Source organism: Podarcis gaigeae (assembly GCF_964106915.1).
Source record: "Podarcis gaigeae genome assembly, chromosome: Z".
Lineage (NCBI taxonomy): Eukaryota > Metazoa > Chordata > Lepidosauria > Squamata > Lacertidae > Podarcis > Podarcis gaigeae.
In genome coordinates, this window is record NC_139691.1 from 10,860,306 (window position 1) to 10,875,593 (window position 15,288).

A 15,288-nucleotide genomic window follows, 5' to 3' on the forward strand; every position below is an offset into this window, starting at 1 on the left:
TTACATTAGTAGAATGTGTCCTTTTATTTAAAATGCTTCTCTGGGTTATTTGTGGTGCCTGCCTGGTGTTTTTACATGAGTAGAATGTATGCTTTTATTTAAAATGCATCTCTGGGTTATTTGTGGGGCATAAGAATTGGTTCTTTAAAAAAAAATAAAGTCCCCCCCCCCCAAAAGGTCTGAGGGACAGTGGACCGGCCCCCGGCTGAAAAAGTTTGCTGGCCCCTGCTCTAATCCTCTGTTAAAGGTCAACCAAGTTACCAAACTCCTGCCACAATTCCTACTTTTAATTATAACAAGTTAATTCTCACACACAACATCTTGCCTGACATACTTTAGACACAGGCCCTAAAGCCACGATTAAAAAGCACAGTGCGTCTGGACATGTGCAGAGCGCCTGTCCTCCTCCCCTTCGCTTCCCAGAGATGGGGAAGAGCTTGCAGGCGCTCCCGAAATGAAAGACTGGATTTGCGCCAGGTGAGGCATCGGCGCCGAGGGCGGCGTAGTTTTTCGGCCGTTCTCCTCTGCCTCCCCCTCCTCCACTTCTTCCGTGCGCCCCTCGCCAAAACTGGGCGGACCCAGCCGCTCGGAGGGAGGAGAAAGGGAAAGAAAGAGAAAGCGGGGGGACCGGCCAGCTCTCTCCGCTTGCTCCAGCAGCCAGGACCAACGCAGGATCCCGGGGCTTTCGAGGCGGGGCGGTATGGACGATGGCGTTGGAAGCGGCTCCGTTGACTAAGCTGAGGAGCCGGCGTGCCGCGTTGCTGCGGAAAGGAGTCAGCTTTGAATGCGAGAGCGACGGCGACAAGTAAGGGAGCAATGTTGCTATTATGGGGTGTTCGCTTTGGGAACATCGAGCTGGATCTCTTGGCGGGAGGGGGTGTCTCTCAGTAAGCCATCTGGGAGGGACGGTCCACCCGCTCCGGATCCCCACACACCTGCATTGAGTGGTTGTTGCCGTAGCTTTGCCACGTTGGGATCTAGGAGTCACAGCGCCTGCTGCAGTAGAGGATCTTAAAAAGGGGTCCGGTGGGTTGGGGTGTTGTCTCCCCCCTCCGCCGAGTCCACCCTGCTCTCTCCTCTTCACAGAACCGAACCAGGCCCAGGAGGTAAACAGCATTAAGAAGACACCCCACCCCCAAGAAAAACCCACCCACCTGGCTTTCTTGATCCCGGATTCAGTTCCCTTCAAAGCTCTGCTGACGCTGTGTTCCATTCCAACTAAGTTCTACTCCAAGTAGACCCGTTGAAATGAACGAACCTAAGTTAGGCACGCACGTTGATTTGAATGAGTCTGCTCTGAGTAGGACTAACATTGGCTTTTTGTCTGTTGTGCTGCCCATTTGAAGCTGCTGCTATGTACTGTAGTTAATTATACGGTGCAAAATATATCTACAGTATATCGTTTGTGCATATTGGGAACAGCAGGGTCTGAGTTTGGAGAGAATCTGCTTAGAAGGAAAAAGGGACTGAGGCCAGTGTTGAGAAAGAAGTGCCGCAGTTTTGAGTCTGGGAGAGACGGGGATCTCAGAATGTGTGCTTCTGAGTTCATGCAGAGTGCACTTTTCTTTCCACTGAGGAGCTACAACTGGACGTGGAACTGCATATAGCCCCCAATGGTGACTGGTGCTTGTTGGGACTGGTGGGGCTGAAGGCAAAGAGACCAACAGGAGGTGGAGCCAGAGCCAGTGATGGGCAGAGACAGACCCCATAACAGGTGGAATCACAGCCAGTGAAAACCAGAGACAACTAATTCTGGTTGCGCCCTAGTTCTCCTCCTTGCTGAGCCCTATAAGAGCAACACTGAGAGTGAGGAGGAGGAGATTGACAGCCAGGGCCACCCTTGGATTGAATATAACAAGGCAGGGGTGGTGTTTCCTCCCCACCCTCCAAGATGTTGTGGGACCACAATTCCCATCATCCTGAACCATTGACTTTGCTGGTAAGGCAGTGTGTTTTCTCCCCTAACTTATTTGCCTCCACCACAAGAATGCCATAAGGGCACCTTGTAAGCATGGGTGTATCGAGGATTTATGTTAGGGGGCAGGCTTATGTCGGGGAGGGGGCAGAACCGAGCTATCTTTGACAAGATTGGTTAGTTAAGTATTTCTATTTATTTACTTGATTTTTTTTGGGGGGGGGAGGCAGCTGCCCCCCTGTCCTCCCTGGCTACACCCATGCATGTAAGTAAGCTCACTAGAACTACTGGCCCTTCTCATTTCTGTGCTAGGCAAGGAGGAGGAAACTTCCACCCTCTGGCCGCCCACATGGTTTCTGTAGCAGTTGTGGAGTAGGGATCATCAAGATCTGGTCCAATACCCGATCTGTAAGGCTGGCCAGGGGTTGCAGGATCACAGAGAGCGCTGAGTGAGCAACTTGCTGCAGATGGGGACCTTTAAAAGCTTTATCTTCAGAGTACCTCTTCAGGCTCCTTCCCTTTGTGGAGAACTTCGGAGTTTTAAAGGGCCAACCTTCTGCCCTGGAGATGGACACTCATCCTCCATTCCATAGCCTCTTGCGTGGTATGTGCTATGCAGTGGCGTAGCGTGGGGGGTGCAGTGGGGGCCGGCTGCACCGGGCGCAACATCTGGGGGGGCGCTCGCACTCGCAGCTCTCTGCCCCTACTAAAATCCACGGGTTGGGGGGGCGCAAATTACTTGCCTTGCCCCGGGTGCTGACAACCCACGCTACGCCACTGGTGCCATGTGTTGTTGGACAGGTGAGGTACAGTGGGAGGCATTGCATTGCTTGGGCTTAGGAGATGGCATCTGTGAGGGTCTTGCTTCTGACCCAACAGGCCCTGTGTGGTATGGGACGTCCTCCCAAGGGGTGGTCTTCTGATCTACAGCAGCCAGCTCAGAGCCCTGAGCTTCGTCCAGCTCCCTAGTTGGTGCCTCTGAGTCTGGATTGCTGCTAGGTTCTGGGACCATAGCAGTGATGGAACCCTACATTTATTCCTCTAGTCCATTCACTTGGCTGCCCACAGTTCCTCCTTCTCTGTGTCTACCAGACTAGTAAGAGAAGTAGCTGCTCTTATAACTTATTGGTCCTTCTATCTCAGTGTTTTCTACACTAACCGGCAACAGCTCTCCAGGGTATTGAGGCAGGGGTTTCTCCCAGTCCTATCTGAAGATGCCAGGGAGTGAACTTGAGACCTTCTGCATGCAAAGTATGTGCTCTGCCGCTGAACTATGGCTCTTCTCATAAACATACAATAAGATTCTAGTCCCTATGGTTCTGAGTAAAGTGTTAAAATGCGCAGGAGTCTGCCTTACACTGATTCAGACCTTAAGGCATCTAGCTTCCTGTGAGATGTGCACCTTAGAACATGCTCCAGAATCCTGTAACTCAGAACCAGCTCCATGGCAGAGGTTTTGATTTGTTGGTTTTGGAGGCTTGCCAATACAGAAAGTGTTCCCTGAGGGTAGAATGTTTTAATCCATTGAGAGATTAACTCCCTGCCCTAAATAAATATTAAACCTCCTCCCAATGATATGTGGTAAAATCATGCCCAGGGTGCACTTTTCATTAGAGAATTTACACAGGAGTAGACCTACAACCTAGGGACACAGGTGGCGCTGTGGTCTAAACTACTGAGCCTAGGGCTTGCTGATCAGAAGGTCGGCGGTTCGAATCCTCACGATGGGGTGAGCTCCTGCCAACCTAGCAGTTCGAAAGCATGTCAAAGTGCAAGTAGATAAATAGGTACCGCTCTGGAGGGAAGGTAAACGGCATTTCCGTGCGCTGCTCTGGTTCGCCAGAGGCTGCTTAGTCATGCTGGCCACATGACCCGGAAGCTGTACGCCGGCTCCCTCGGCCTATAGAGCGAGATGAGCGCCACAACCCCAGAGTTGGCCACGACTGGACCTAACGGTCAGGGGTACCTTTACCTTTTGAGACCTACAACCTAGATATTCTACATCAAGCATCTGAGGCTTTACCATATGTTGTGGGACTCCAATTCCCATCAGCCCCAGCCACCATGGTCTTTAATCAAGGATGATGACAGATGTAGTCCAATAACATCTAGATGACCACAGGGTCCCCATCTCTCTTATAGGAAATCACAATAGGTGATATCAAACATTAGTAATCCTCGCAGGAGATCCAATGAAGTCAATGGACTTGAGTAAGTTATGTCCATTCATTTTTATGGGTCTACTCTTGCATATGATGGTTGGCTCTTCTTCAGGGTAATGTGTTTGAGGTGGTGGTGGTGGGGAAATGTTCCCATAAAATTGGATCCAGAAGAAGAGACTTGAGTCCGTTTCCTCTAACATCACACTTAATTGATTTATTCTAGGACATTCTACTACCCCCCAAGAGACATTTGAATATGACTTGGGGGCCTAAAAATGTCCCTCCCAAATTATTTGTCTATTGTAGTTTAATTGGCTTTAACCCAAGCCAATTGTTCCAGAAGGATGTCTTAACACTGGGCTTGGAGAAACCTGGTAAATTAAGTTGAAATTAAGGAAGCGCTTCTCCAGGTGACCTGCATTCATCCTGATTTGCTTGCACAAAGCTTGTGTGGTGGTTAGAGTTTGTCTGATCTTTATCACACACTTGTTCTGTTCCGTTTACGGAGTGGTTCTTCTGCTTTGAGCATTAAACCTGCATCTTTCCTGATTTGCTTGCAGGGTGTGTATGCATCTTCCTGTTTGTCATTTGTTCACCCTACAATGGGGGGGCACTCCAAGTGTTGGGGTTCAAAGTGATGCACCCTGGGGCAGAATGGCCCTAATTTGACATATCTTCCTAAATACAGTGGTACCTCGAGTTACAAACACTTCAGGTTACAAACTCCACTAACCTGGAAGAGTTACCTCGAGTTGAGAACTTTGCCCCAGGATGAGAACAGAAATTGTGTGCCAATGGCACAGCAGCAGCAAGAGGCCCCATTAGCGAAAGTGTGCCTTTGGTTAAGAACAGTTTCAGGTTAAGAATGGACCTCCGGAATGAATTAAGTTTGTAACTAGAGGTACCACTGTACATAAAAATGTAATGCTGTTGTCATATTGGAGTTTGTGTTGTGACCAATAGGGGGTCACCCCCAACTCCAGCATGATAAATGGCGGGCAAGTTAGCCAGTGAGCAGCTATGGTGGCAGGTGGCCCAGGTGAGCAGTTTGATGGAGTGGAGGAAATCAATCCACAGAGAAGGTTAGCAAGCCACTCTGTGAAGCACCCCCTCCTTTAAATGTGGCGGCAGCAGCAGCAGCAGGGTTTACAGAGCGGGGAGAGGTGCTTCACCAACTGATTTAGCAAGCCACTCTGTGAAATGTCTCATCCTTTAAAATGGGTTGGGATGAGCTGTGGGGGTGAGCTGGATGGGGAGCAGTGAAAGGGTGGGTGAAGTGTAAAGGAAGGGGGGGTTGTCTGGTGGGGGGGAAACACAGTTGACGAATGGGCTGGTGGGGTGACAGGGTTGGCAAGCAAAGAAAACAGGGGTGCATCCCCTAGTAAATTGGTATAAATATAAATAGAAAGGATGTGAATTGGTGGGGGCTAACCAGGAAACTGTTTTTTGGGTTGCGGCAGTTAGCTCAATGAAGCTGTCAATTCAGCATTCAGCGTTGGTGAAAAAAGCAAATCTCATGCTGGGGATTATTGGAACTGGGGATGAATATAAGACAGTTCAGTGTCTGTCATGCCGTTATATAAATCCAGAATGCAGCTGCACTCGGAATACTGTATACAACAGCTAGTTCTCTCTCTCCAGAAAAATAAGAATAACATAGTTATTAAACAAAAGTGCAAAATAGAAGATTTGAGATCCATTTTAGACTAATAGGGAATGGTAAATATGGCCTCACACATCACCAACTTTCTCATTCCAATAAGAAATTAAAAAACACCCGCCTCTCAACAGATTTGTTGAATTTGGGGCTGCTTTATGTAGCAAAAAAGAAGAATGCAACTTTATAGAATTCTGCACAGCGTGGAGAATGTTTGCACAGCTGTATCTATCAATCTATAGCCATACATATATCAAATCAGGGTCATGCAATGAAATTGATCGGTTGGCAGTGGGCTGAAGCCAGACAAATGAAAGTATTTCTTCATACTATACATAATTAATGTATGAATTCGCTGCCACAAGATGCTGTGAAGGCCACTCTGTTAGATGGCTTTAAAAGGGGAATTAGATGAATTCCTGGAGGAGGAGGGAGAGAGGCTATCAATGGCTATTAGCTGTGTTGGCTGAATGGAACATCCACCATGAGGCTCTAAACCCCTGAATATCTAGTTGCTGGAGAATATGAATGTCTGCTTGCATTCACTGTGAGCTTCCTAAGAGCATCTGATTGGCTACTGTAAGATATGGAACACTGGACCAAGTCGAACCCTTTGATCTGATCAAGGAGAGCTCTTCTTATAATATTTAGCCTATCTATGTTTCTCTGAAATTCTCCAAGACAGGAGGCTGATGCAGCAGCCTTGTTACAGTTTAGGAGAGTTTGCAATCTAGCTCTCCCACCTGTCATTAAAAACCATTACTAAGCCCCCTCCACCCACCCACCCACCAGGAGTTGTATGCAATGTTAGACCTAATCAGAGCAGGCCCATTGAAAGTAATGACCCTAAGAGAGCTATTCATTTCAATGGGTCTACCCTGAATAGGACTATTAGTGGCTACACCCACTGGGTATTAAAGCACAGATCACTTATCAGCCCAGTATGCACATAGTGGCAAACCATAGCTTATTTGGGTTTACTGTGAACGAACACAGAACATTCCCTACTCCCTTCTCTTCCCTGGCAGGGACAAAACAAATCAGATGGGTTGACTTAGCATTATGTGACAATGGACATTCTTGGAGGGTGCAATGAACAAACCTTGGTTTCCCCACTTCATCTGATCTCTATAGTCAAACAAATTGGGATGGATACTCAATAAACAAGCTTTCTGGAAGCAACCTGTGAAAAGTGATAGACCACAGTCCAGCAGCAGATCTATTGAAAATCCCCTGTGGAGCCTTTCATTATTGAATTAGTTCCCCCCCCCCCCCAAACTGTTCTTTCATATGGTTTGGCGCACAGTTTGGGTGTTGTTGCTCAAACTGCTATACCGTAACATCTGTGCCTATTTGTTATTCCTTTCCAGGTGCCTCCCCTCTTCTTCCCCCCATTTCTTGAAGGCCTTTAAATTCAGCAAGGGCACCTTTGTCCAGCATGGAGATGAGAAAGCCTTCACCTGTTGGGTTTCTGTCTGCTTGGCAACTAATAAAGATTCAAGGATCGTGTCAAGAGATGGAGGATAGCTTATCTTTCTATTTAACAGGGTATTTATGTTCAGTACTACAGCCTAATGTAACCGTGATGTTTCTTTGGCTAGATTTCCCCCTCTTCCCTTGGTTCTTCTAGGATTCGTTTTTCATAGGACTAGGCAGAAATACCCTTCCTTTTTGGTTCCTCGTGGTTTTGGCATATGCCTGAATGAATTTATTGGAAATTACAGCCTTAGCCGTGACAGTGACAATGTTGGATTCCTTTGCTGCAATATCGCTTTGAGGTCTTAAAAGCTGGCAACTGATGAGAGTGGATTTTAACATTTCCCCCAGCGCTGTGAACAGAGTGTGCCAGGTCTCTTGATGGCTTTGCTATTATCATCCTTGTCCCATTTAAAATAAATAAATAAATAAATAAATGTTGTGACAACTCTTCTAATTGATTTCTAGGCCACATTTTTACCTGAATTGGTTTACATATGTAAATATTTGATTTCTGTCAATGTGATGCGAGGTAGGTTGGAGGAAACATCACAGTAGCAATTCATCCCCGATCCCTCTAATTAAAATTTGATGCCCACTGTTACTCTTTTTCTCCTGAAAAGGTTTCACTTTTTGAACACATAGGAGCAAGAATCGCCCTCAAAGGAGGCCTCTGTTTCTGCATGAAATACTATTTCCTGATTAGAAAGGGGCCTAGCTGAGAAAGGAGAGATTGTCTCTCACTGGCAGAGGACACGTTTTTGCATGCAGATGGTTCCTATGTCAATTGGACTTCATAAATGGGCTCCCTGCCTCTCTAAGTGGCAAAGTATAGGGTCACTTGCCTCAAAACGTGCTGCATTTGGGGGCCTCTTCTGCTGAGTAGAGCCCTGGACCTCTGCCCTAAACTCCAGCTCTGACAGCACTGCTGAGCAGAGGATGGGGGGAACCTCTGCCTGAGATTCTGGAGAACTGCTGCCAGTCAGAGTAGACAATGCTGGACTGAATGGAGTCAGGGGTCAGCAAACTTACCGCGCCTCAGGCCGGTGTCTCCAACGGCGATGACGTGGCGAGCGGGGGAGCGCGTGCCCAGGTAAGCACTGGAAATAGCTTGTGCGCATGTGCACGGGCCTTCTCTGACCCGGACGTGCCCTGGAAATAATGCTTGTGCATGCACAAATAACGGGACGCTGGTGGCGCTGTGGGTTAAACCACAGAGCCTAGGACTTGCTGATCAGAAGTTTGGCGGTTCGAATCTCCGCGACAGGGTGAGCTCCCGTTGCTTGGTCCCTGCTCCTGCCAACCTAGCAGTTCGAAAGCAAGAAGTGCAAGTAGATAAATAGGTACCACTCCGGCGGGAAGGTAAACGGCGTTTCTGTGCGCTGCTCTGGTTCGCCAGAAGCAGCTTAGTCATGCTGGCCACAGGATCCAGAAGCTGTACGCCGGCTCCCTCGGCCAATAAAGCGAGATGAGTGCCGCAACCCCAGAGTCGGCCACGACTGGGCCTAACAGTCAGGGGTCCCTTTACCTTTACCTTTACCTTTATGCACAAATAACACTTGCACATGCGCACAAGCTATTTCCAGTGCTCCTTCAACCCGGAAGTGGGCAGCCGTGCAGCACAACGCCGGTAAGAGCGGGTAGCGGGGGTCACCATGGGCCGGATAAACGAGTCCCTCGGGCCTTATCCAGCCCACGGGTCTTATTTTGGGGACCCCTGAAATAGACCAATAGTTTGAGTCAAACGAAGTAGCTTCCTGTGTTCCTGAACATCAGACAGAGATGCAACTGCAAGCTGCTCTGGGGATTGGCAATTTGACTGTATCTTTGCACTGGAGTGACTGCATGATCCTATCACAGCTGCTGCACAGATGTAGCAGAATCAGTGGAGACTGAGAAGTGTTCTGTTCAGAGGAGTTTGTCATGTAGAAATCACCACCCGTGACTTAACTTTAAAGTCCATTATCAGACGCATGATTTGTTATCCCAAGATATGTGTGTGTGTGTGTGTGTGTGTGTGTGTGAGTGTGAGTGTGTGTGTACACATGTGTATGTGTGTGTTGATATCTGTCTCTGTCTATCTATCTATCTATCTATCTATCTATCTATCTGTTAGCAGTGAAGTTAGAAAGAGATGCAATGCAATAAATGCACACTGTGTGATTACTGCATTAAAGCTTTATTGTATATAAAAATAATTACATGACATTTTGCAAAGCAGTCAAACATGGCAGTTGTAACCTGCTTAACAACTGTAGTGGAATTAAAAGTCCACTTGGTTGTATCCAGTACTAGGCCTACTCAGTGTAGAACCATTGGAAATAATAGACATTACTAATTCAGGACTTTTAATTTCAATGGTCTGCTCTTAACCTGCTACAGTGGTACCTGTACTTAATTCGTTCCAGAGGTCTGTACTTAACCTGAAACTGTTCTTAACCTGAAGCACCACTTTAGCTAATGGGGCCTCCTGCTGCTGCCGTGCCGCTGGAGCCTGATTTCTGTTCTCATCCTGAAGCAAAGTTCTTAACCTGAAGCACTATTTCTGGGTTAGCGGAGTCTGTAACCTGAAGCGTATGTAACCTGAAGCGTATGTAACCTGTATTTCTGTTTGGGCCACAGGATGGAACTGAGCTACTTGACAAGAAATTAGACAGGGTGAGATCTGGGCATTATCAAAGGTTCCTCAGTCAGAAGGTCAGGAATGCAGAAGCAGACCAGCTTCCCCAAAAGACTGTGTCATCTGCTTCCACCCTTCTCTGGAGACAGCAACCCATGGCTGCAGTGTGGGAGGCATGACAGGCCTAGATGATGCTCCACATGAACTGAGGGTGCACCCTAGAACATTTCCCCCGAATCCTCTTGTGACACACACACAAAATAGCCTACTGAACAGTGGTAAAATTCACTTCCCTTGCTGCGGCCATTTTTGCTTCTGGCCTTTCCCATCCTTGGAATGTGGCCCTTGTGCTGAAAAAGATCTCCCACCCTTGCTGTGAGTTAACGCTTAGAACTCGCCCTGATGGAGTTTTCAAATATAGAGCTCAAGGTGGACAGGTTATAGAGCTGGAGTACAAACAACTGGGATGGTATCCGCCATAAAGCCCCCTTAGAGTGAACAGGAATAGGAAGAGATTTATTTTAATTAGAAAGTCCCTGATTAATGTTGCTCTTTGGCTCCTGTCTCAGTTTTCACCCCTCTTTTTCTCACATTCAGGAGGGAACACCCGTTTCTGAGATGACTCTGGTGATCATTTTACTGGAGGGCTCAATTATATTTTGAATTGCAGAGCCACTTGCAAAATTCCTAAATGTAGCCATTTCATAATCCACAATCTGTGGTTGCTTTTTGAATTCTCCCCACCCAATTTTTAAAATGAACCTCAGTATTTTATAAATAAATGTTATTCATTTTTTTGCTTAACAGCTTGCCTGGTACAAGTAGGTGATCAGGAATTTCCTGCAGGCAAGTGTCCAAGCCCCATTCCTCTTCCACCAACCTTCTTGGTTTCTATGCCAGCAAAAAGGATGGAAATCCTTTTGCTCTACTAACAGCCTGGAAATGCAACAGGCAGACAGAGTAGAGATAGATCAATGTCTTCCTTTTCTACCAGTCCACTTGGCCTTTTTGTTTTACTAGCTTTCTAAGAGGCTAGTACTCTATGGGCTCCTCCAGATGACATTTTTATTGAGCATCCATCATGATTTTCTTACACAAAGCTTCCACAGTGGTTAGATTATATCCAATCTTCATTGAGCATTCATTCTGATTTGCTTGTTTGGTGCTTAATAAGACTTCTCTCTATTTATTTTTGCATCCCAGACTTTTCAGTGCATTTTCCTGTCACTTTCCTAACTGCAAACAGTCTGGTTTATTTTTTTAAAAAAAGTTGGATTTGTGCTAGCAACAGAAGGTTTTAATCCACCTTAATTGTGCAAGTCTAACTTCCCCTTCTGAGCTTGAATCCCTCTTGAAAAATATTGACAGTCTAGAGTTTACAAGTGTATGCTTGTTGGCCACAAGTAGGCATCCTTTCTAGCAAGATGGTTACCCCCCCCCCCCATGTAGGCTAGTAACTTTGTAGGCTTATCTGCAAGGTTGATTAAAAACAAATGCTTATTTCTTCAAAACTTCTTTTTGTATCCTGATGCTACAGTAATTGGCTAAATACCATATGAGTTTACTAGGATGAATTGAGGGGCCTCATTTATTTGCAAATGTGCATAGGAATTGGTGAGCATGTAATTTCAGTTTCTCTCTGCTTCTTAATTTTCTAATCTTAAATTCAGTTCTCCATATTTCCACATCAATTTTCAGTTATTATTGTTGTCATTTTTAAAGGTCCTCATGAGAAATTCATCAGCATTTTAGTGCACATGTCTTGCAATACGCCCATTTGTACGCAAATTTGCCTGAGATACATGCTTTTGCAAAACAAATTTCCTGTGGTGTGATGCATTTTTGTATGCTATTTTCACAAAGTGTGCCCTTTTATGCACACATTATGCATATTTGCACATATTACTTGGCTGGAGAACCTCACTGCAACATTTAGGAGAAGCTCGAAATTTGAAAGATGCTTGTGTTTCAGTTCATGGATAGTTTCAGAAAGTGTGAATTAGACAGGTTCGCCTTTAAATGCAAACTGAACTGAATTTCTCTCTCCCCCCCCCCCCCGCCTTCTTTACCAGTGTGTTCTTGGTGTGCAGCCAGGATTTTCAGAGCCGGGCTGTGCTTCTGAGCTTTGCTACCATTCCTTTGAGATGTGGTTTTCCTCACTGCTGCATTGTGGATTGCCCTGACTTGGGCTAAGGAGAGGGCAGGGAGAACTCGCTCTGGTTCTTGAAAAATTGGGACCTCAGATTTTTAAACTTGGTAGCATCAAAGCTGATGAATGTGCGTCATTCAGGCTTAACTCTTCCCCATTTCTTATAGCCTTCCTTCTCATTTTTGAAAAATTAGCCTCTCTCTCCCCTCCCCACCCTCTTGTTCATGCTAAATGGGCAAGAAATGCTGACAGCATGAGGTAAGGAAGGAAGTCTTTAGCAAGATATCTCCCCCACCCCCCCCAAAAAACATATTGCATTTCAGGCTGTGATTTTGTTTTCTTTCTTTCTTTCTTTCTTTCTTCCTTTCTTCCTTTCTTCCTTTCTTCCTTTCTTCCTTTCTTCCTTTCTTCCTTTCTTCTTTTTTTTCTTCTTCTTCTGCAATCTTGCCAAGGGTGACTTCCTTGATAGATGAATGTTTTTGGTGCTCATTTTCCCCCCTATCAACACAGGGGTTGATAGTGTATTGTTTTTGCGTTTGCAATATGCTGCAAGCCAAGCTCCAAAGATGAAAACCTTTTCCTAGAACCCCTTTCCAAGGGACTTCCACTATTTCTGGGAAGTGTGAGGGGTAGGGAATTTTGGTACAAGCTTCTATTGATGCTGCACATATATGGCATTGGCATATATTCAAAACCCATAGCTTGGGGAAGAACCCTATCAACTGCTAGTCAAGGCTTTGGGTGTGCCAGAGCCTGCATTTCCATTGCGGGGCCACAAGAGCGCACTACATAGTGGTTGATCTTACTTGGCTATAAGAGTTTTGTGTTTATTTTTTTATTCCTGGTTGTGGAGGGGAGGGGGAAGAAGACAACAAAGACACAGAAGATGAGGAGGAAGAAATAATTTTTCTGTGGCTGGAAATAGAAACTTCCTGAGACAGAGAGTGAGATTTATGAGCTGCGGTTTGCTTTGTTTCTTTAAAAGCATGTGCGCCCCCTCACTTTTTTTCTGGGAAATGAGCAACAATGGTTGAAATATCTCTCTCTCTCTCTCTCTCTCTCTCTCTCTCTCTCTCTCTCTTTCTCCCTCTCTCCCTCTCCCTCCTCTCTCTTTATTTTGGTGGTAATAGATGTGTCAATGGAGCTAAATATTTGGAGTTAAGCAAAGCTGTAGTTCCAGAACAGCAGGCTGAATTCTGTGACTAATTGGCAGATTGAACTGGCAAACTCTCTGGCCATTATTCAGAATGTTGTTCAGACCACATTTTCAAGAAAGCCAACCAAATCCACAGTTCCAGTACAGTGGTACCTCAGATTAAGTACTTAATTCATTCTGGAGGTCCATTCTTAACCTGAAACTGTTCTTAACCCGAGGTACCACTTTAGCTAATGGGACCTCCCGCTGCTGCCACGCCGCCGGAGCACAATTTCTCTTCTCATCCTGAAGCAAAGGTCTTAACCCGAGGTACTATTTCTGGGTTAGCGGAGTCTGTAATCTGAAACGCATGTAACCTGAAGCGTATGTAACCCGAGGTACCACTGTACTTGCATTCAAACCAGAGCTCAATTATCTATCGGAATATATACTTCTCTGAATTCTGTTTTGGTTCAAAAGATGCTCTTGGAAAGGTATATTTTGCAGTGAAATTGTTTTCAGAGATGCATATCTTAGGGGGAAAACCAATAAAAAACCTTATTTGTGGGCGGGGGTGCATATACAATGTGTGTTTTAGTGAAATGGACATGCAGAAAGTGTGTGTGGTTGAAATGTGGATTTTTAGTGTTCTTTTAAGAAAACACAGTAAACAGGAGGAAAAGGACTGACTTGAAACAGAAACTGACATGAAACAGAAATAGGCTGATCTACCTATCCCTAGTTGTAGCAGGGGTGCAGTGCGCCTCTGCACAGAGACGCATTGTGTCCCCTGTCAAAATACTCGTCAGCAAAGGACTCGGCACCAAAAGTCAAATGAGCCACAGCAATATGGCTGACTGTTCATTCTTCCAAATAAGTGAGCCGCTCCTATGCATAATATCTAGTGGGGCTGGCCTTTCCGTTAGGCCACGTGTGGGTAATGCTTGGCCCCCCAGCTCCCATTATCCTTGGCCATGGGCCATGCTGGCTGAGGCTGATGGGAATAGCAGTTCAGCAGCAACAGGAAGGCCAAATATCCCCCATACCTGCATTATGACAGAGTGAGGGGGTCCCCTCAGTGCTGGGATATATATTGGGGGAGAGTGAATGGGCCCAAGTTAATCATGTCTGTTACTCTCAATGGGGCTGTGTGTTGTGGCCTGTGGAGAGGGGGCAGCACCAGATTTAGGATGCTGTAGGCAGTTCCCCTGCACGATCTGGGGGCTGGGGGTGGGGCAGAACTGAGAAGATCCATAAATGAGAAGATTCATTGAGGAGCGCCAAATTTTGGGCTTGCTCAGGGCGTTGTTGTTGTTGTTTAGTTGTCTAGTCGTGTCCGAATCTTCATGACCCCATGGACCAGAGCACGCCAGGCACTCCTGTCTTCCACTGCCTCCCGGAGTTTGGTCAAACTCATGTTTGTAACTTGGAGAACACTGTCCAACCATCTCGTCCTCTGTCGTCCCCTTCTCCTTGTGCCCTCCATCTTTCCCAGCATCAGGGTCTTTTCCAGGGAGTCTTCTCTTCTCATGAGGTGGCCAAAGTACTGGAGCCTCAGCTTCACGATCTGTCCTTCCAGTGAGCACTCAGGGCTGATTTCCTTCAGAATAGAGAGGTTTGATCTTCTTGCAGTCCATGGGACTCTCAGGAGTCTCCTCTAGCACCATAATTCAAAAGCATCCATTCTTCGGCGATCAGCCTTCTTTATGATCCAGCTCTCACTATCATTCATCACTACTGGGGAAACCATAGCTTTAACTATACGGACCTTTGTTGGCAAGGTGATGTCTCTGCTTTTTACGATGCTGTCTAGGCTTGTCATTGCTTTCCTCCCATGAAGTAGGCGTCTTTTAATTTTGTGACTGCTGCCACCATCTGCAGTGATCATGGATCAGGGCATCGTACAAACAAAAATTACTAAAGTCTGTCCCTGGAGGGAGTGTGGCTGAGGTGGGGAAGTAGCCTAGAGCAGTTTTTCCCAACTGAGGGCCATATGGCCCCCTGGGAGCCCAAGGATATTCCGGGGGTGGGTGGGTCACAGATGAAAATTGTATAAATGGGAGGCTACAGCACAAGGATAGGGGGCCACAGAGGGAAGTCATAAGGAAAGGGGGGGATCCTGATTGGCTGACTATCCGCTTGGCCAATCACAAGTGGGTAAGGGGGCAGCTCAC

General features: G+C 46.4%; 1 protein-coding gene across 2 annotated transcripts in view; it reads left to right on the forward strand.

The window, feature by feature from the left end:
- The first annotated feature begins 457 nt into the window (after window positions 1-457).
- Window positions 458-15,288, forward strand: part of GARNL3 (GTPase activating Rap/RanGAP domain like 3) — a 115,396-nt gene continuing 100,565 nt past the window's right edge. Inside the window, exon 1 of one of the 2 annotated variants that reach the window (XM_083721699.1) lies at window positions 458-805. In XM_083721699.1, the coding sequence (XP_083577825.1) occupies window positions 708-805 (98 nt within the window). In that variant the 5' untranslated portion in view covers window positions 458-707. The remainder of the gene's footprint in view (window positions 806-15,288) is intronic. The other variant, XM_083721703.1, reaches the window with a different exon arrangement.